Source organism: Mobula birostris, chromosome 18 (genome assembly GCF_030028105.1).
Source record: "Mobula birostris isolate sMobBir1 chromosome 18, sMobBir1.hap1, whole genome shotgun sequence".
NCBI lineage: Eukaryota > Metazoa > Chordata > Chondrichthyes > Myliobatiformes > Myliobatidae > Mobula > Mobula birostris.
Genome location: NC_092387.1, coordinates 16677052 through 16699997, shown reverse-complemented (window position 1 = coordinate 16699997; position 22946 = coordinate 16677052). Strand labels below are relative to the sequence as shown.

The 22946-nt window shown below is 42.4% G+C and overlaps 1 protein-coding gene across 3 annotated transcripts in view; it reads left to right on the top strand.

Moving 5' to 3' along the window:
- The first annotated feature begins 1251 nt into the window (after nt 1-1251).
- Nucleotides 1252-22946, top strand: part of slc12a1 (solute carrier family 12 member 1) — a 161905-nt gene continuing 140210 nt past the window's right edge. For all 3 annotated transcript variants that reach the window (XM_072282266.1, XM_072282265.1, XM_072282264.1), the window contains exons 1-3: nt 1252-1790; nt 14339-14464; nt 16247-16322. In XM_072282266.1, coding sequence (XP_072138367.1) covers nt 1383-1790; nt 14339-14464; nt 16247-16322 — 610 coding nt within the window. In that variant the 5' untranslated portion in view covers nt 1252-1382. The remainder of the gene's footprint in view (nt 1791-14338; nt 14465-16246; nt 16323-22946) is intronic.

The window sequence follows — 22946 nt, the reverse complement described above, 5'->3', positions numbered from 1 at the left end:
TTTCTGTCTGTAGGGGACAGTACAGTTTCTGTACAGTATACGGGTGCTGCCTGATCTGCTAAGTGTTTCCAGCTCTTTTTGTTTTGTTTTTAATTCTGACGTTTGCTGTTTGTAAGATGTTCATTTACTGCACATTTCAGTTGCTCTGATTTAGCTGTTTGTTTCATACCCATTGTAGGTTGCCGAATTACTTACTTGTAAGAAACAGTTTAAGATCTTATCGATATTCAGTGCAAAAAAGTCAGTCTTCATCCCAGGAATGATAAGAAATGTAAACGTTCTTTTCCTGGCTTGCTCATTTCAGGTTTTCTCATTTCAACTGTTCCTAAGAGTTTGTAGAAACGGGTAGTCCAATCGAACCAATGCGTGTCCGAACTCCCTAAATAAGACCGCTCACTCGGATCGCTCGTATTACCATTACCTTAAATAGAAATGCTGTGTTCTTTTAAGCGATTTTCATCAAATTATATAGAAATGACCAAAAATGATATTTTCTTAGTTGACGAAATAATGGAAATTGCAATGCCAATAAAGTACATTAAATTATCCAAGCAGTTACTTATTAATCAAATTTACACGAAAGTAAAATAAACCACGTAATACGTGGCATGTGCGGAAGGATAGGACATGGTAGCCTTTTTGTTTGATACCTTTTCGCGATTTTGAACAATGTCAATTTTTATTCTAAAATAACAAATTATTGCTAATGCTGGAAATAGAATTGAAAACAGGGGCTTTGGAAACGCCCCGCTGTCCAGACAGTACATTCTCGCTTCACGTTCACCGATATAAATCCAGTAAAATATTAACACCTTTGCGTTTTGTTTGCTTTGTGCACATTTGTGAGTTCTTTGGGGGTAATTGAATAATAACGCTTCGCACCCTTCATTAAAGGGTGGTAAGAAAAAAATAACGGCTTTTATTAATATTAATTTTCTTTATAAATATACTTGAAAGGATAAAGAAAATGCGGGATTGAGGAACAAAGGTTTGTCCAGGGATGTGTTTGTTTTCCTTTTAAAAAAATCATGGTAATTAAAAATTAATGTTACTAATGGCTAATTTTACTGCTACAATTAAGCATTTGTGTTATAAATGCAGTACATGCATCGATTCAATTTTGTTTCGCGTGCACATTGTATACGCGTGCCCACAGCGCCCGGGAGCGTGCCCCGCCACGCGCATGCGCAGGCGCGGAGCTGGCGCTATAAAAGAAGCGGGAAAGCTGCTTGCGCGGTGAAGTTGAGGGAGGGGGAATTGGTGGGCAGAGCCTCGGCAGAGCCTGGGGGATTACTGACGACGAGGAGAGCGGGAGGGAGGCGCTTGGCGGTCCGGGGCTTTCGTTCTGCCGTCCCGCGGTCAGCTCGGGGCGAGGCGAGGCGATGCAGCGAGACTACAACCCGAATTTCTCGGGCGCCGAGGACCCGGACGGTACTGCGTGCAGTCGTTTCCATGTGAAGCTGGTGGATGAGCGGCCCGCGTCCGGTCTCTCGCAGGACGACAAGCCGCCCGAGTACGCGGCGCCTTCCTTCGAGAGCGAGGAAGGGCTGAGCCGCCTGCACCCGTACGAATATCGGGGCCCGGGGAGCGGCTTTCCGACCTGCGACCCGCTCCGCCCCGATACCCTCTTACAGACGTACGACACGATCACCAATTCGCACCTGAAGACATTCGGGCACAATACAGTGGACAGGGTGCCCCGCATCGACTTCTACCGCAATACCGGCAGCTTCAGCGGCGTCAAAGTCAACAGGCCGACCCTGGCCGATCTTCATGAAGACCTGAAGACGGTGAGGCTGTGCTGGTACTACTTTTCCTGTTTGCAGTCTGCCCCGTTTCATCAGATTTCTCAACAATCCACATACGCTACCTTTTCGTTCACTCTATTTATCTTGTAATTTATAATATTTATGTCTTCGCAGTGTACTGCTGCGGCAAAACAACGCATTTCACGTCGTATAAGACAGTGATAATAAACCTGATTCTGATCTAGTGAGTCTCTCAGATTTAAGGTTTAACCAGTCCATTGGGAGCGAGTCTCACCATTGAGGTGATTTCGTTCCAGAGCTTGGTGCACAAAATCCAGACTGACATTTCTGACCGTATATAGGAAGTTTAAAAAAAATTGCCACAAGTTGTCTTCCTTTGGTTGAGTAACACGAAATGCTAGAGGAACTTAGCAAGCATCTATGAAAAAGAATAGGGTCAACGTTTCGGGCGGAGACCTTTCATTGGGAGTCTTGCTGAGCTCCTCCAGTATTTCGTGAGATGTCAAACTGAGGCCCCTGATGTAAAAAAAGGAAATTATGCTATGGAGCAGAACCTGATGAAGGGTCCCCACCCCAAACGTTGACTGTACTCTTTTCCATGGATGCTGCCAGGCCTGCTGGGTTCCTCAGCATTTTGTGTGTGTGTTGCTTGGATTTCCAGCATCTGCAGATTTCCTCTTGTTTGTAATTGGGCCATGTGATCACTCAGGTCTGCTCTGCCGTTTAGTGAGACCTTGGCCATGCCTCCAGTTTGACACTGCAATAGGTAAAAACAGGGATCTTATTTTGGACTAGAATGCATTAAAGACTTGACCTTGACTGTTCCAGATGGCAGGAAATTCCCAAGATTGTTGATCCTTTGAGCTAAGATCTCTGTTCCGTGACCTATCCCTTTTGAATTGCTGTGCCCATATTAAGATTATTAATGAGAAATATCTTCTCAACATGTACCTTGTCAAGTCATCTCAGAATCTTCTGTTTCAAGGATTTGAGGTGGAGAGTTTAAAAGGCTATGGAGGGATTTGAAAACCAGAATGAGAATTTTAAAACACTGTCAAGGACTTATTGGAGGTCAGCAAGGAAGCATAGTGGTTAGCACACTGTTTTACAGTACCAGTGATCCGGTTTCACTTCCTGCTGTTGCCTGTGAGGCGTTTGTATTTTCTCCCTGTGACGACGGGGGTTTCCTCTGGGTGCTCCAGTTTCCCTTCACAGTCCTGTTTGGTGAGTTAATTGGTCACTGTAAACTGTCCCCTGTTTAGGCTAGGATTAAGTCGGGGGATTGCTGTGGGGCATGGCTCGAAGGCTCGGAAGGGTCTGTTCCATGCTGTATCTCTAAATAAATAAAGCTTAGTGGGTAGGATGATGCATGTTAAGGTAGCAGCAGGTGAATTTCAGATGACCTCCAGTTTACTAAGAGTGGATGTAGGATAGCTGACAGGACTGAGTTGGAATAGACAAATTTAGAGCTAAAAATAATATAAAAGTTCTTCTTTGTAGGAAATGAATTGTTTGGCAGCAACAATCTAGAAGTAGAAGAAGAAATGTTTTGACAATTCTGTGCTTAACAATGGAAAGATAAGAATTGGGGATTAGTTCCTACCCAACTTGAAGATATTATTGAGTAAAACTGTTTGGGACTCCATTGTTTCAGGTCTTTGATTTTGTTTCTTTTAATAGAATTGCTGTATACTATGGAAACGGATTAAGCAGCAGTGCACTTGACATGTATTTGTTTCTCAATGGTTTCCCTGACCCCTTGTTGTGTTGTGTTCTGTCCTCTGTGTTCTTCTGTCAAGCATTGTTGGCATGTTGTGTTGGCATTGGATTGTATAATGACACTTGCGGGCTGCCCCTCACAATCTTTAGGTTGTGTTGGTTATTAACACAAATGCTGCATTTCACTGTATATTTTAATGTACATGTGATAAATGAATATGCGTCTAAATCTGACTAGTCTTGGACCATAGTACCTTGAGGTGGTACATGAACTCTAAGATATGTTGTCCTTCCTGCAGCATATCATAATAGCATTATTAAAGAGTGATATCAGAGTAATCTGCCACTTTGGACATGTTGAACCCATGTAGAGGACAGAAGGTGGATACAACAAAATATGTAGGAATAGACATTAATTGCTGTATGATGTGGAAGAAACTACAACAATGTGGAGGAAACTGCAGCTATGGTACATGTATCTGGTCTGTTGGATGATTTGGTTTATCTCCCATCAATGATAGGTGAGCAGTTCATGCTTGCCCACATTTGCCCGAGGAGGTAATCTGGAGTGGCTGCTGGTAAATTCACGGATATAGCCTCCCAGTGTGCCTGGGTGGTCCTGTAGTTGTCTGTGGCAGTGCGCACTGGAGGTGACTAGAATTAGTGGTGCTTTATTTGGATACGACATTTATCAACAGCTTAAAATCTAACATTGTCTTTTAAGAAACTGATATTAGATCAATCCAATGGTGCTTTATTGGTTAAGTAATTGATTTGTTATCTTGTTGCCTCTTTGTATAAAGACCACGTTTATTTTTATCACCCTGATAACCTTGCGGCTGCTTATTTACATCATGCAGTTAATATAGACCTTAAGATGCAGCCTTTTTACCGATCGTTACTTAATGTTGGGTAACTGGCTTCCAACTGGACAGTAGTAAATAAAGGACTTGTATACTGTATTTATGTTTTTTGATAGTCCATACCCATTTTTGAACTGATCAGTTACCTTTATCAATGAGTACAAGCAGGATAACTGCATTACTAGAAAAACAGGAGATTTGAGACTGTCAGTGAGGCAGTGTTTTGCAGGATAGACATTGACAGTCACAGCAAGCTACTTTGTAAGGACTTCCTGCACAAATACAAATCCATATTTATCTGACTTCTTTACCACTGTCACTTTGAATTCTGACTCCTGCAGTATTTATTCAAATTTTCACTGTTTCCCAGTAGTTATACAGGTTTATTTCTCAACATCATTTTGTACATTGCTGTCCAAAACTGAGGTGATTTCTGCATAATTTTCTACAAAATTCACCCTCCCTTTTTGAAGAATTTGGTTGGATTTTATTAGTTCTAACTATTCAATAAGTATTTAGAGGAACCTATCAGTACTAAGGGCTGCATCAACACAAATAGCATATAATTAATGCCTGTGATCATAAGGTGAAATAATTTGTATAAATACTGAAAGTAATTTAGTACATTCTGAAACCAGGGTCTAAAATCTGTAGGAGAGCTGAGTTGTCTGTGATAGATTAGGAAACTGCATTGAAACGCAAGTGTACATCAGCAATTGCTAGCATTTAAAGAATTAATTAATTGTTTACAAGTCTATCTTTTTTCTACAAGACACCGACAGGATATGTAGTCAAGCTGTGAAGTTTAAAGTACATTAGATCAAAGAGAAAATCTGGTAATATTACTAAGAAAAGCCGTGAGACGAGAAGAGGAGAAATTTCAACACTCAGCAAAAGTGGAGCTAGACAAGAAAAGGAAAAGTAGACCAAGAAGGTAGTTTAGCAATAAAGGAAAGCTGTGCTTGTTGGTGTCAGTTAATGAGTTTCTCACACAGAAATAGGAGAAATCATATTGAGGAATAAGGAAATGACAGAGATTGATCAGATTGATCTGCACTCAAGGGCCACTTTATTAGGTACACCTGTACACTTCACTGATGAAAATATCTAATCAGCCAATCATGTGGCAGCAACTCAGTGTATAAAAGCACGCAGGCATGGTCAGGAGGTTCAATTGTTCAGACCAAACATCAGAATGGGGAAGAAATGTGATCTTGATGTGGAATGATTGTTGGCGCCAGATACTGAAAAATTACTGATCTCTTGGGATTTTTAAGCCCAACATTCTCTAGAGTTTACAGAGAATGGTGTGTAAACCAAAATAAAAATACAATGAGCAGCAGTTTTATGGGCGAAAAAAACTTTGTTATTGAGAGGGATCAGAGGAATGGCCAGATTGGTTTAAGCTGACAGGAACACGACAGTAGTTCATAACCGCACGTTAGAGCAGTAGTGTGTAGAACAGCATCTCTGAACACCCAACACATTGAACCTTGAAGTGGATGGGCTACAGCAGCAGAAGACTATGAGCATGTATTCCTTGTATTTACAAAGAAGATGCAGAAAGCCAGGAAATAGTAGAGATGTATGAGGAATGAAGTATTAACATTAATTTAACCAAGTTATATGGGATAAGTTAATGGAACTGAATACAGTTGAATGCCCTGAATCTAAAGGCTTCCAAAGATATAGCTGTAGGTGAACTAAATTTCATCTTCCAAACATTTCTAGAACAGCTCCCACACTTTGCAAGTGTTGCCCTACAATACTGACTCCTATTAAGGAGTTAGTAACAGGCCACTTGTACAATATTTGAATTGAGAAGTGATAGTATAGATTTATGAAAGGGGAAGTTTTTGACAGATCTATTGAAATTAACAGCATAGATAAGGGTGACGAAACCTTGGAGATGATGTCTTCAGGCTTCCATAGTCTGTTAACATAGATGCATAAATAAGCAAAATGGGAGTGTTTGGTGTTTAGGTAATATACTGGTGTGGATTGATAGGCTGACAGGAATGATCAAACAATCTTAAAATTAGGGCTGTGACTAGGGGGATTCTGCAGGTATCCGTGGTGGAGGTTCACCTGTTCACAACCTTGGTCAGTGATTTGGATGAGGGAATCAACTGCAGCATGTTAATTTTTGCTGAAGATGCTCAGTGTAGTCTGTGCAATGGATGCAGGGAGAGATGTCTGTGAGATGGCTTAAGTGAGTGGGCAAAAGCATGGCAGATAGAACTGTAATGTGGAGAAATAGCAAGTTTCACAATATATGCTGGTGATATTAAATCTGATTCTGATGTGAGACCCTTGCTTTGGTAAACAGCTGTATTTTTTTTTAATAGTATTGGTGTTTTGAGGATCTGTGCAGAAATAAGGGTATAGTAAACAATTAGGATGGCAGATGCTGTTTTGGATTTTATTGCAAAGGGATGAGAACTCATGGGAAATATTCTTTACAAGTCTGATCTCTCTCAGCCTAAGGTTGAATGTTCTTGCAGTGTGGGAACGTAGAGAAGGTTCACCAGATTGATTCATGGGATAGTGGGTGTATTATCTGAGGAGAGGATAAGCAAGCTGGACTATACTTAAGATTGGAATGCAAACCGATTTCATTGAAACATATGATGTTCCAATGGGGTTTGATGCAGGTATGATGCTTCCTCTTTATGATGCATCTTGAACCATAGGTCACAACTAAATTATTTATTTTAAACAAGGGATCAATCATTCATGACTGAGGTGAGGAAAATTTTCTGCTCCAGAATGGTTGTGAATCTTTGTAATTCACTAGCCATCATAGTAGTCTAAGACAGATTGTGCATTTCCAGGTAAAAAGGAAATAAAGGGATCTAATGTTGTTAGAGAAAAGTAGAACGGGCGGGAGGAGAAGATGGCGGCATCACGCAGCTTGCAGTGGCCACTCCGGTGAATGATATCTGCTATCTGTCAAGTAGGGTGCCGTGCACAGTCCCGATTTGATGGAGACAGACGTGAGAGCACGGATGAACATCTGTGAAACTTCTGAAATGCCCGCTTCACTGCCGCTGCTACTGTGTGATCCAGAATCTCCGGAGGGGAAGGCCCCGAGTCCTCGGCTTCACTTGTTCGGCTGGAGCGGGGTCGAAGCGCTCGGCAGAGATGGTGCTCGATGTCAGAGGGCTGGTCGGAGGCTCAAAGTTTTTGGACAGACTCAGTTGGCTGCGGTCGGGTGCTTCCAGTGCATCGGCAAGTTTGCGGCGCTTGGAGGTTCATGGCAGGGAGAGTTTCTCCCTTCTACCGTCTGCGTGAGATGATGGGGCTATCGGGACTTGAGACTTTTTATACCATGCCCATGGTCTGCTCTTTATCAAATTACGGTATTGCTTTGCACTGTTGTAATTACGTGGTTTTGTCAGTTTTAGTCTTGGTTTGTCCTGTGTTTCCGTGATATCTTTCTGGAGGAACATTGTATCATTTTTTAATGCATGCATTTCTAAGTGACAATAAATGAGGACTGAGCGTCCTCATAATCTAAGATAAAAGATCGACTATGATCCTTTCACAGTGGAGCAGGAATAAAAGGCGATTCCTGATCCTATGACTTGTGTAGTATGCAATTTTAAGAACATAGTTTACTGGTACAAAAGGAAGGTGGCCAATCCCACTAAGTTGTGCCATTTTTCTCCAGTTTCCCCTCTAGTTATATAGATAGACTAGCTTCCATGCTGTATAACTCTGATTGAGATGTCACATCCAAGCTAGTCCCATTTGCCAGCATTTGGACCAAACCTTCTAACTCTTTTCAATCCATGTACCTGTCCAGTTGTATTTTAAAGCTTGTTATTGTACCTGCCTTAACAACTCACTGGCAGTTAATTCCACATAGATATCACATTTTATGAATTTAAAAAAAAAAAAGTTGCTTGAAAGTTGCTATTAAGTCTTTCTGCTCATACTTTAAACTTGTCCCCTCTAGTTCTTGATTTCCCCTATGACCAGAGAAAAGACTACGTGTATTCACCTTTTTCAATCCGTCATGATCTTGTACACATCTAGAAGATTACCTCACCCTCCAAAGTACCAAGGAGTAAAGTCCTAGCCTGTCTAACCTCCCTATAAGTTCCTCAAGTCCTATGTCATTCTTAAATGTTTATTATCAAAGTTTGTATACAGTATAGAACCTTGAGATTCATCTTCTTGCAGGCAGCCACAAAACAAAAAGCTCCATAGAGCCCATTCAAAGAAAAACCCCACACCATCAAATACCCAATGTCAAAAAGAACAAGTTGTGCCAACAGTGAAAAGTAACCAAACAACATTAACTGCAGAGTCCCCAAAAGTGAGTACTCAGTGCTCTGCTGATGGCTGCAGGCCACAGCCACAGAGTCACTTGAGCAATGAAGTGCCCTGATTAAATCGTGCATATAGTTTAAAAAAAAAACAGAAGGAAAATTAACTGCGGAGTACCCGAATAAAAGTTCACAACTACAGAGCGTGTTCAGTGCTGAGGCGAGCCCATCCTGAAGCCCGATGGTTGCGGGGTGGCAGCTGCTCCTGAACCCATTGGTATGAGATCCAAGACTCCTGCACCTTCTGCCCACTGGCAGCAGCGAGAGATACCAGTCAAATGCAGGCAGGCAGCGCTGAACATCTGTTCGTTTTCTGCTCTCATCCTTGACAATTTTAATCTTGCTCGACACTTTAATTGGCGTGGCGTAATGGCGCCAGCCACGGGTTTGTGTTCTGCCATTAGGAATTGACACAATCTCATCCACACTGAATACCCCAGGAGATTGCAGAAGTGCCAAATCATTCAGTTGGTACAAAAACACATTCTTGAAAGGGAAATTATAGGCTGCAATTGATCGCAGTTCAGAAGTATATTTAGAAGGGTATCCAGTAGTTCTGTAAGCTGGTCTGCACAATGTTGCTGTTGGTCACTGGTGCCATAATGCCAGAAATTAGTTGTTTCTTAACTAGTTGTCACTGTAGGTCAGCAAACATATAGGATGCAAATAGCCATGCTTTGAAGAAAAGGCTGCTCAGGATTGTGTTGAAGTTGATGAGGCTAGAGGTGACAAAAGCATATGTTAGCAGCAGCAGATTCGTTGTCAATTGCAAATTTAAGATTTGAGGTGAAATAAGTGTTATTGTATAATCATAACTTTATGAGATTCAAAGATCACCTCCTTTTTTGTATTATGTGCTAATGAAAGGAGCTGGATTCCTGCCTGATTTTTTTTTCTCTAACCTTCCTTTCTATTTAGTGAATGGTATATCACAATTTGAAGGATTTGCCTATTGCATCATCTGAATTAAGTTGATGATTATGGCATTGTATTATAATTCCAAGTTTATTAAAAGGAAGCTTTTTGACAACTTTGGACCTGCACCTTGAGTAAATGAACATAGAATAGTATAGCACAGTACAAGCCCTTCAACCCACAATGATGTGCTAACCTTTTAATGTACTCTAAGGTCAATCTAACCCTTTTCTCCTTGCTCTTTGATTCAGGTAGTGTCCTGGTAAATCTCCTTTGCACCCTCTCTAAAGGTCTCTAAGTAAAATGTGGAACTGTCAAATGCCTCGCTAAACTCCATATACACCACATCTACTGTTCTACCTTGTTTAGCTGCTTTGTCAAAAAATTCAGTCAGATTCATGGGACAGAATCTGCCTCTCAGAGCCATGCTGACTATCCCTAATCAGGCTATGCTTCTTCAAATGCTCCTAAGTCCTGTCTTTAAGAATTCTCTCCAATAGTTTGCCCACCACTGATGTGAGATTCACTGGTCTACAATTCCCAAGATTATTCCTCTTACCTTTCTTGAACAAAGGAATAACATTTGTCACCTTCCAATTTTGTGGCTAGTGACAACACAAGGATCATTGCCAAAGATGCAGCAATCTCTTCCATTGCTTCCCGTCCAATCCTGGGGTATATCCCATCGGGCATGGTGACTTATCTAACCTAATGTTTGTCAAAAGTTCCAGTATATCCTCTTTTATTCACATCAACATGTTTCAACATATCAGTCTTTTTTTTTTTTCTGTTCTCACATTTGTTAAGGTCCCTCTCAAAGGTGAATACCGAAGGAAAAAATTCTTTAAGAACTTCCCTCACTGCCTCTGACTAGACATGTGTTTCCTCTTCTATCTCTGCTCAGTCCTACCTCACTATAGTCCTCCTTCTATTCTTCACAAGTGTAGAATGCTGTGGGGTTTTCTTAATCCTACTTGTCAAGGCCTTTTTGTGTCTCCTAGCTCTCCTGTCCTTTCTTAATCTTCTCTCTGGCTAACTCTTAACTCTCCAGAGCCCTGTCTGATCCTTGATTCCTAAAACTTAAGTATGCTTCTTTCTTCCTCTTAACTAGATGTTCCACATCTGTTGTCAACCATGGTTCCTTCACTCTACCATCCTTTCCCTGTCTCAATGGGACGTGCCTATCCAGAATACTATGCAAGTGCTCCCTAAACAACCTCCACATTTCCTTTGTGCATTTATCTGTTCCCAATTTATGCTTCAAAGTTCCTGCAAAATGCATCAGTTTCACCCTAAACCAGTTAAGTACTTTCCCATACTGCCTGCTCCTAACCCTGCCCAAGGCCATGGTAAAGGTCGGGGTGTTGTGGTCACCGTCTCTAAAATGCTCATCCACTGAGAGATCTGTCACCTGACCAGGTTCATTGCCCAGTACCAGCTGCAGTATACCCCAGGAATCCTTCCTGAATACACCTAACTAATTCCATTCCATCTAAATGTTTTGCACTAAGGAAGTACCAGTCAATATTAGAGAAATTGTTGCCCATGATATCAACCCTATTTTTGGACCTTTTCAAAATCTGCCCTCTGATTTGCTCCTCTGTCTTTGTTGCTATGGTGTGGGCATAATAGAATGAATGCTCCCTTCCACCCACACTGACTCAGTAGATTATACCGCCAAGATGTCTTCCCTGTCTGCAGCTGTTATACTATCCTCAGTTAGTATGCCACTCCTCCATCTCTTTTACCTCCCTCCCAGTCCCTTTTGAAACGTCTAAATCCCGGTACATCTAGCAGCCATTCCTATCCTCGTGATAGCCAAGTCTGTCATGGCCAGAGCATATTTCTACCTATTGATCTATGCTGTAAGTTCATTACCCTTGTTTCTGATAGTACCTGCATAAAAATTGACACATTTCAACCCATCTACACTGTAATTATGCACTATTCACCACATCAGTCTCTCTACATGCTGCAGCTATCTTTATATCAACTGCTTCATCCACTGACCTATCACTCTGGTTCCCATACATAGTCATAGTCATACTTTATTGATCCTGGGGGAAATTGGTTTTTGTTACAGTTGCACCATAAATAATAGTAATAGAACCGTAAATAGTTAAATAGTAATATGTAAATTATGAAATAGGTCCAGGACCAGCCTATTGGCTCAGGGTGTCTGACCCTCCAAAGGAGGAGTTGTAAAGTTTGATGGCCACAGGCAGGAGTGATTTCCTATGACGCTCTGTGCTGCATCTCAGTGGAATGAGTCTCTGGCTGAATGTACTTCTGTGCCCACCCAGTACATTATGTAGTGGATGGGAGACATTGACCAAGATGGCATGTAACTTAGCATCCTCTTTTCAGACACCACCGTGTACCTGTGCCACACTAATTTAAACCCACCCAAAACAAACCTGCCTGCAAGGATATTGGTCCCCTTTGAGTCAGGTGTAACTTGTCCCTTTTGTGAGGGCCATATCTTCCCTAATGAGATCCTAATGATCCACAAATCTGAAATCCTGCTGCCCACACCAATTCCTCAGCCACACATTCATCTGCCCAATCATTCTATCTTGCCCTCATTGACAGATGGCACAGGCAGCATTTCAGAGATTACTAACCTTGAGGACTTGCTCTTCAGCTTTGTATTCAGCTCCCTTTATTTGCTCTTCAGAGCCTCATCTGTATTCCTGCCTATTTTGTTGGTATCAATATGTACCATGATTTCTGGCTGCTCACCCTCCCCCTTAATGTTGTGGACTGAAGCAGACGCCTCCCTGACCCTGACATCTAGGAGACAACATACCATCTGGAGTATCTTTCATGTCCACAAAATCTACTGTCCCCCTAACTATTAAACCCCCTATTACCATAGCTCTCCTCTACTCCCCCTTTTCCCTTTGAGCCACAGAGCTGGTCTCCATGCCTAAAACCTAGTTGTTGTGACTTTTCCCTCAGTAGATTGTTCCTCCTGCTGCCCTCAACAGTATCCATAAGACCATAAGATATAGGAGTAGAATTAAGCCATTTGGCCCATTGAGTCTGCTCTGCCATTCCATCATGGCCGATATATTTTTCCTCTCAACCCCCATCTCCTGCCTTCTTCCCGTATCCCTTCGTGCCCTAACCAATCAAGGATCTATCAACCTCTGCCGTAAATAGACATAAAGTCTTGGCCTCTTCAGCTGCCTGTGGCAAAGAATTCCACAGATTCACCACTCTGGCTAAAGAAATTCCTCATCATCTCCATTCTAAAAGGACGTCCCTCTATTCTGAGGCTGTGCCTTCCGGTCTTAGACTCTCCCACCTTAAGAAACATATTCTCCACATCCACTCTATCAAGGCCTTTCACTATTTGATAGGTTTCAATGAGGTCACCCCTCCCATTCTAGCAGTATGCTTGTTAAGGGGAATGTCCACAGGCATACTCTGCACTATCTGCCTCTTCCTTCCCTTTCCTGACACTACCTGTCTCCTGCAACTTAGCTGTGATTACCTCCTGTAGCTCCTTTCTATCACCACCTCGTTCTTTGAATGAGTCATAGGTCATCCAGTTTCAGTTTCCTAAAAGTCTATAAGGAGCTGCACCCACATGCACTTTTTTGCAGATGTTACTGTGTAGTCTAATTAAAATGGCTTCTTTGTTATGTTATACTTGAGATGGCTTCTTTGTTATGTTAAATGCTGAGAAAGTTCTTGTGCTAGCAGTTTGTTTGGGTTAGATTAGTGATAAGAGGGAGAACGAACCAATTGGGATAGATGTTATTCTTTCTAATGTGTCTGTAAGTTATTGTGACGCGCGGGTTTTGGGGCAGAAGGCGCCAGAGAGAGGGAGGATGGACAAGGTGCTGTGAGTCGGCTAATGGGGTCGGACCCCAAGCAGGAGTCCGAGGTCCAGGATGTTCAGCAAGGAGAGAAGGAGATGGACTCGTGTGGAGCGTCTGGTCAACCACCGTTGTTGGTCCCAGGCGGCAGGTTGAGGTGGTCTGAGGGGATCGCAGGGTGCAGAAGGAAGGTCCCGAGCTCCAGCTGTTTGTGCACGAAGAGATTAAACTTTGATAAGTGTGGCACCTTTTATCTTCCTTTTATATTTTATCTCTATTAATTATATAGTTCCAGTAATATCTGTAAACTGTAATCCATTTAATCATATCTGGTGTATTGTCTGTTATTTGGCGAGGTGGGGTACATCACACAGCATCCACACAAACTTTATTACCAAGTTTGGCGGGGCTGAGGGCTGTTTCCTTAGACGACAGCGAGCTGAGCGACCCTGAGGCTGTCTGGGGGGGGGGCTACAAGATGTAGCAATCAGAGAGACAGGAGGTATGTTAGATCTCCTATGCCTTGCATGAGGAGCACACCAATGACTTGGGATGCATTCTCGTTACTCTAGTTGGGTACCAATAAAGAAAAAATGAAACTTGACAGAAACTTTAACCTAGCCTCAGCCTCATTTCACTGAAGCCTCTTGAGCCAATGCCTCAGTTCCCATTCTAAATCTGTCCCACTCCAATAATGGCTGCTCTGCTTAAACATAACTTATTTTTATTGGTCCTTGCCAAGTGCCTAATAACCCAAATGATCTCAAGCTCTGCAGAAAGCCCTGACAAGCTCCACTTGCTTTAATAATCTGGTACTACTCTTTACAAGGAACTGTTCCCATGATCTCAAGCTCTGCATAAATGCTCTTTATTAATTATTATCATTGTTACTTTTTCTAAACTGTTTGTAGGATATTGTGTCAGTTCCTGGTACAGTGGAAGGTATTGCCAATGGTGATGGCGGAGTAAGTGATGAAGCAGGAAGAAAGCCTCCAGAAAATGAATTAGTGAGGTTTGGATGGATCAAGGGTGTGCTGGTAAGGAACTCCAGCTAAAGTTACAGCATGCTTATTTTTATTGACGTATAACAATGAAAGGTTTAACTGAGTTTGCATTTTTAAAAAATGTGGATAATTATGTAGAATTTATAATTTGGCTGTGAAGTGTAAAAATTTTTTAAATGGAAGTGAGTGATGTTGTCTTTTTGGGAAGATGTGTAGGCTCATTAAACTGAATGAGCCAAGATCATAAACATAAAATGCAATATACTGAAAGCTATAATGGCTGACAGGAGTTGCTTTTCAGGTAGGAAAATGATAATTGGCTTATTACATCCAGTATCACTTTCTTGAATAACTTTTCAACTGCATTTGGAGCAAAGAACAACTGCTGGAGGAACTCAATGGGTCAAACAACATTTGTGGAGGCAAATTATAATCCATCATTTCAGGTTGAGACCTGCATCAGGGCTGTAGTGTAGTGGGGAGGTGGTTAGTATATAGAGTTGAGAAGGAAATGATAGACAGAGCTAGGATGTGGAGGAGTGGAGTCAGTGGTTGGTGAGAGATAGGTAGAGACAGACAAGGAAAGAATCAGGAAAGATGGAGCCAGCTGAGGGGAGGGTGAAGTGTGAGACAGAGGCTGGAAGGTGATAAGTGGAAACACAAGATGCTGCAAGTGCTGGAATCTGGCAGGTACAGAAGGAGGGAGGGTTGATGGGTAGAACCATTTTGGGGAGTGGGATAGGAAAACAGAAGCTGTAGAGTGTTCAGATTAAACCAGCAAGGAGGGGAATGAGACTGTGTTGGGGGAGAAGCAAAAAGAAAAAGCATTGAGAGTGTGGGTTATGTGAGGTTGAAAAATTCAGTATTCGTACCTTTAGGTTATAGATTATCCAGGTAGAAAATGAGGTGCTATTGTTCTGGCTTGTTTAGCCTCAGCATGGCAGTGGAGAAGGCTGAGGGCCGATATGGGTTTAGGAAGGGCATGGAAATTGTACGCAAGTGGGAAGTCAGGATGGTCGTTGCAGTAAATGCAGAGGAGATAAAAAAGAATGTTCACCTAGTTAATGCTTAGTCTTGCTGATGTAGAACAGGCCATAGCGAATGCAATAAATGAGATTGGAGGATATGCATCTGAAACTTCGGTTGGCTTGTACTATTTTGGGTCTCTGGAAGGGGTGAGGGAGGAAGTGTAGAAATGAATATTGTACCTCCTATGATTGCAGGTGAAAATGCCATGAAAAGGAGAGGGGTGGGAGAGTAGGGGTGAGTGTACTTGGGAGAAATAGAGTGTTTGCAGAAATCAGGAATGAGTGGGAGGGGAAAATGTGACTGGTAGTGACATCACATTTCAATGTGAGAAGGCTGGTAGGGTGAAGGATGACGAGCAAGAGAATTCTGCCTCTGTGCTGTTTGGTAGAAGGTTGGGAGCATGAGAGCAGTAGTCCAGGAAATGGATGAATCTCCATTGCCATGATGAGGGATGGAGATACCTCATGAAGGCTGGATGTGATTTCTGTTTTTTTGCAAAATATTAGTATCAACTTGCTGATGTAACTTTTTTTCATCTGTCTTAACAGGAGGTTAAGAAACAGGGTAAAAAATACTACTGGGGAAAATATAGGCTTGTTTTGTATTTTTAAATATGATGGGTGCAAATAACCAAACTCTAATGGATGTGATTTGAATTTTTTCAAAAAATTAATGACATGTAAGAAGTTCCATTAACCAAAATTGCAGCTGTTTCAATTTTCTCTTCAGATTCATATCTATGACTATCACTTAAGAATTGTAGTTAATTAATGTCTTGTATTGTAGGTACGATGCATGTTAAATATATGGGGAGTGATGCTTTTTATTCGATTGTCATGGATAGTTGGTCAGGCTGGAATAGGTATGTTTGCATTTTTGTTATAAATTGGTGCCATTAAGTTTCAGGATCAGTGATATTTGCCACTACTTTATATATCATGCAATTGGAAAACAAAATGTATGTGAATTCTCTTTACACCAGAAGTTGTCTCTTTAATGCAGGGGTTCCCAACCTGGGGTCCATGGACCCCCTCAGTTAATAGCAGGGGTCCATGACATAAAGGTTGGGAACCCCTGCTTTAGAGTGACTGTAATTTTTTTGCAGTTGATGTATTGCAGCTTAGAGCAATAGCATAGAAATGGGCTCTTCATCCCACTGAGTTTACCAGCCATGAAGTATCCATCTATATTTATCCCATTTTGCAGCACTTTGCCCATAGTCTTCTATGCCTAGTTACAAGACCTCATCTAAATACTAAATGTTGAAACTCTCTGTCTATACCAATCCTCAGGCAAAGGGATCTAGATTACAAATACCCTTTAGGTGAAAAAAATTCTTTAAATCTTCTACTTTTTACTTTATAGTTGATTTCTGGTCAAAGACCCCTCAGGTAAGCACAAACACTTTCTCATTATCTACCTTATTTAGTCCCCTCATAACTTTGTATATCTCATTCAGATATACAGTATAGTATATGCTCTGTATGGAGCTTGCAATTTCTCCCAGTATATTTGCCTGGATTCTTCACACAACTATGATACTATGTTAATTAGTAACTGTAAATTACACACATGTATATAAAGGTAGGGTCTGGGGAACGTAAAGGGAGAATAAAATGGGATCCATATAAATGAGTGATGATTGGCCTGATGGGCTGAATGGCCTGTTTGTTTTCACAATCATATGTACCCATGTTGCCAGGGATTCTTGGATGTACAGGTAGGTCTGTCTTTATCTTCCTAGGATCTGACATTTGTGCATTTTCTAGTTTTATTACTCCATGCAACATCTATCACATCACATTTTTCAAGAATAAATTCTATCTGCCATGGCTGTGGCCATCTTGGCAACCAATCAGTATTTCATGTCTGAACTTCCCAGATGTACCTTCTACATTCACATAACTTGTTAATGTATGCAATAAACAGTAGGAGTTCCAGTGCTGATTTCTGCATTACATCACTGGCCACATAAGTAACCTTCATCTGCAGTGTCCTATCAACAAGTCACTTTCCTATCTAATTTGTTAAATTACTTTGGATTCCATGGGCTCCTACTTTATGGATTAATCTCCCACAAAGGCTTTGCTGAACTCATTGTGGACTACATCAGCCATACTGTTCAAATCAAAACACTTGGTCATCCCTCAGATCAATCAGACATCACCCCTATGCTGACTAATTCTGTTGTAAGTGCCGATTAATCCTTTCTCTGAGAACTTTTTCCCTACCATTGACATTGGAGTCACCAGTCTGTAGTTATCTGGCTTATCCCTACCACCTTTGTTGAATAAAGGTACCATTTTATTACAAGGTTTGCAAACCATTGGGTTTGCAACAATAGTGACTTCAGTAAAGCATAATTTTCTTGATGAAGTGAGGTATCCAACCATGTCCATTAATACCCTCTTTAAAGTTAAATCACCTTTGCAGTGATTGGGATATCAGTTACCCTGTTAGATTTAGAACATAGAACATTATACCACAGTACAGACCCTTCAACCCATGATGTTGTGCTGACCTTTTAACCTACTCTAAGATCAATCTAGCCTTTCTCTCATACATAGCCCTGTATACAGTACTTCTATCATCCATGTGCATATTTAGGAGTTTCCTCAATGCCCCTAATGTGTGTGTGTCTCTACCACCACCTCTGGCAGAGCATTCTATGCACTGAGCACTCTTCACGTTTTTTTTAAAAAAAAAAAAAAAAAAAAAAAAAAACTTGCCTCAGTCATACCTTCTGTATGCAGAGAGTTTAAAAAGGCAGGTTGCTACCAGCGGCTGTCTTTTGGATCAGGACTACAGAGCGTCGTGGGAGCTGAATTGTGAAGGAAGGCAGTTTTTTTTTTTAAAAACTTGTTCGAGTGCAAGAAGGGCGAGACTGCGCAGGCGTGTGACGTCAGCAGGACCGCGCGGAGAGTTTAAAAAGGCGACCACCCTATACAGCGGGCAGCTGTCGGAGCGGGCAGCGGAGTGAGCGGTAGCAGAGTGTAGGGCTTTGGCTTCAACGGGCTTCGACGATAAACGGGAAGAGGTGAGAGCGAAGCGCCAACTCTTTTTTCTCTCCCCACCCACCCCTTTCGCGAATCGGCCCGGACAGACAGGAACAGCAGGGCTCTCACAGCTAACGTTTAAAAAGTTTGTTTGGCGAGGTAAGTGGGTGAGTAGACTTATTTTTCCTGTTTTATTCGTATAGAGTTAGATAGCATGCCTGCAGGGTTAGTGCTTTGTTCAAGGTGTCAGATGTGGGAATCCTGGGAGACTTCCAGCCTCCCTGATGGCCACATCTGCGCCAGATGCACAGAGTTGCAGCTCCTCAGAGACCGTGTTAGGGATCTACAGCTGCAGCTTGATGACCTAGTGCTTATCAGGGAAAGTGAAGAGGTGATAGACAGGAGCTACAGGGAGGTAGTCATCCCTAGGCTACAGGAGTCAGTAGTCATCCCTAGGCTACAGGAGTCAGAACACTGGGTCACTGTCAAGAGAGGGAAGGGAAATGCCCAGATAGTGGAGAGCACCCCTGTGGCTGTCCCCCTCAGCAACAAATATCTTGTTCTGGATGCTGTTGAGGGGGATGACCTGACAGGGGACGCCCACGGTGACCGGGTCTCTGGCACTGAGCCTGGCGCTGTTGTGCAGGAGAGAAGGAGGGAGAAGAGAAATGCGGTATCTGTGGGGGATTCCATAGTCAGGGGAACAGACAGGAGATTCTGTGAGCCTGACAGATACCTGCATGGTGTGTTGCCTCCCAGGTGCCAGGGTACGGGATGTCTCGGATCGGGTCCTGAATATTCTAAAGGGGGAGGGTGAGCAGCCAGTTGTCTTGGTACGTGTTGGTACCAATGACATAGATAGGACAAAGGAGGAGGTCCTGAAGAGAGATTTCCAGGAGTTAGGAAGGAAGCTGAGAAGCAGGACCTCCAGGGTAGTAATCTCGGGATTGCTACCTGTGCCACGTGCTAGCAAGGGCAAGAGTAGTCGGATCAGGCAGATGAATGCCTGGCTGAGACACTGGTGTAGGAGGCAGGGCTTCAGATTCTTGGATAATTGGGATCTCTTCTGGGGAAAGTATGACCTGTTCAAAAAGGACAGGTTACACCTGAACCCGAAGGGGACCAATATCCTGGCGGGAAAGTTTAATAAAGCTGTTAGGGAGGGTTTAAACTAATTTGGCAGGGGGATGGGAACCGGAATGATAGAGTGGAGGAAGGGGAAAACAGAAATAAATCTAAGATAGTGAGCAGTAAAGATGTCAGGAAAGACAGGCAGGTGATGGGGCAAATGTGTAGCCATTGGGATGAGTTGCAGTGCAATAAAGTTGCAGTGAAATCAAAGCAAAAAGTATCAAATACTGGTCTTAAGGTGTTGTATTTAAATGCACGCAGCATAAGGAATAAGGTGGATGATCTTGTACAGCTACAGATTGGCAGGTATGATATTGTGGCCATCACTGAGACCTGGCTAAAGGATGCATGTCTCTGGGAGCTGAATGTCCAAGGATACAAGGTGTATCGGAAGGATAGGAAGGTAGGCAGAGGGGGAGGTGTGGCTTTATTGGTAAGAAATTATATTAAATCATTAGAAAGAGGTGATATAGGATTGGAAGGTGCAGAATCTTTATGGGTTGAGCTAAGGAATAGCAGGGGTAAAAGGACCCTGATGGCAGTTATTTGTAGGCCTCCAAACAGCTGCAGGGATGTGGACTACAAATTACAACTGGAAATAGAAAAGGCTTGTCAGAAGGGCAGTGTTATGATAATTGTGGGGGATTTTAACATGCGAGTAGATTGGAAAAATCAGGTCGGCACTGGATCTCAAGAGAGAATTTGTAGAATGTCTGCGAGATGGCTTTTTAGAACAGCTTGTTGTTGAGCCCACTAGGGGATCGGCTGTACTGGATTGGGTATTGTGCAATGAACCGGAGGTGATTGGAGAGATTGAGGTGAAGGAACCCTTAGGAGGCAGTGATCATAACATGATTGAGTTCACTGTGAAATTAGAAAAAAAGAAGCCGAAATATGATGTGTCGGTGTTTCAGTGGAGTAAAGGAAATTACAGTGGCATGAGAGAGGAACTGGCCAAAGTTGACTGGAAAGAGACACTGGCGGGAAAGACAGCAGAGCAGCAGTGGCTGGAGTTTATGCGAGAAATGAGGAATGTGCAAGACAGGTATATTCCAAAAAAGAAGAAATTTTCGAGTGGAAAAAGGATGCAACCGTGGTTGACAGGAGAAGTCAAAGCCAAAGTTAAAGCAAAGGAGAGGGCATACAAGGAAGCACAAATTAGTGGGAAGACAGAGGATTGGGAAGTTTTTATAACCTTACAAGGAAACCAAGAAGGTCATTAAGAGAGAAAAGATTAACTATGAAAGGAAACTAGCAAATAATATCAAAGAGGATACTAAAAGCTTTTTCAAGTATATAAAGAGTAAAAGACAGGTAAGAGTAGATATAGGACCGATAGAAAATGATACTGGAGAAATTGTAATGGGAGATGAGGAGATGGCAGAGGAACTGAACAAGTATTTTGCATCAGTCTTCACTGAGGAAGACAGCAGGATACCGGACACTCAAGGGTGGCAGGGAAGAGAAGTGTGCACAGTCACAATTACGACAGAGAAAGTACTCAGGAAGCTGAATAGGCTAAAGGTCGATAAATCTCCTGGACCAGATGGAATGCACCCTCGTGTTCTGAAGGAAGTAGCTGTGGAGATTGCGGAGACATTAGCGATGATCTTTCAAAAGTCGATAGATTCTGGCATGATCCGGAAGACTGGAAGATTGCAAATGTCACTCCGTTATTTAAGAAGGGGGCAAGGAAGCAAAAAGGAAATTATAGACCTGTTAGCTTGACGTCGGTGGTTGGGAAGTTGTTGGAGTCAATTGTCAAGGATGAGGTTACAGAGTACCTGGAGGCAAATGACAAGATAGGCAGAACTCAGCATGGATTCCTTAAAGGAAAATCCTGCCTGACAAACCTATTACAATTTTTTGAGGAAATTACCAGTAGGCTAGACAAGGGAGATGCAGTGGATGTTCTATATTTGGATTTTCAGAAGGCCTTTGACAAGGTGCCACACATGAGGCTACTTAACAAGATAAGAGCCACTGGAATTACAGGAAAGTTACATACGTGGATAGAGCGTTGGCTGATTGGCAGGAAACAGAGTGGGAATAAAGGGATCCTATTCTGGTTGGCTGCTGGTTACCAGTGGTTTTCCACAGGGATCAGTGTTGGGGCCACTTCTTTTTACATTGTACATCAACGATTTGGATTATGGAATAGATGGCTTTGTGGCTAAGTTTGCTGACGATACGAAGATAGGTGGAGGGGCCGGTAGTGCTGAGGAAACGGAGAGTCTGCAGAGCGACTTGGATAGATTGGAAGAATGGGCAGAGAAGTGGCAAATGAAGTACAATGTTGGAAAATGTATGGTTATGCACTTTGGCAGAAAAAATAAATGGGCAGACTATTATTTAAATGGGGAAAGAATTCGAAGTTCTGAGATGCAATGGGACTTGGGAGTCCTCGTACAGGATTCCCTTAAAGTTAACCTCCAGGTTGAGTCAGTAGTGAAGAAGGCGAATGCAATGTTGGTATTCATTTCTAGAGGAATAGAGTATAGGAGCAGGGATGTGATGTTGAGGCTCTATAAGGTGCTGGTGAGACCTCACTTGGAGTACTGTGGGCAGTTTTGGTCTCCTTATTTAAGAAAGGATGTGCTGACGTTGGAGAGGGTACAGAGAAGATTCACTAGAATAATTCCGGGAATGAGAGGGTTAACATATGAGGAACGTTTGTCCGCTCTTGGACTGTATTCCTTGGAGTTTAGAAGAATGAGGGGAGACCTCATAGAAACATTTCGAATGTTAAAAGGCATGGACAGAGTGGATGTGGCAAAGTTGTTTCCCATGATAGGGGAGTCTAGTACAAGAGGGCATGACTTCAGGATTGAAGGGCACCCTTTCAGAACAGAAATGCGAAGAAATTTTTTTAGTCAGAGGGTGGTGAATCTATGGAATTTGTTGCCACGGGCAGCAGTGGAGGCCAAGTCATTGGGTGTATTTAAGGCAGAGATTGATAGGTATCTGAGTAGCCAGGGCATCAAAGGTTATGGTGAGAAGGCGGGGCAGTGGGACTAAATAGGATAAAATGGATCAGCTCATGATAAAATGGTGGAGCAGACTCGATGGGCCGAACGGCCTACTTCTGCTCCTTTGTCTTGTGGTCTTATGGTCTTTTGTACTTTCCGTTAGTCACCTCAAAATTATGTCCCTTGTATTAGTGATTTCATCCCTGGAGTTAAAAAGTCTCTGACTATCTACTCAATCTATGCTTCTTATCATTTTGTACACCTTTATCAAGTCACCTCATTATCCTCTGCTCTAGAGAGAAAAGCCCTAGCTCACTCAAGCTATCCTCATAAGACAGCTCTCTAATCCAGGCAGCATCCTGGTAAATCTCCTCTGCACCCTCTCCAAAG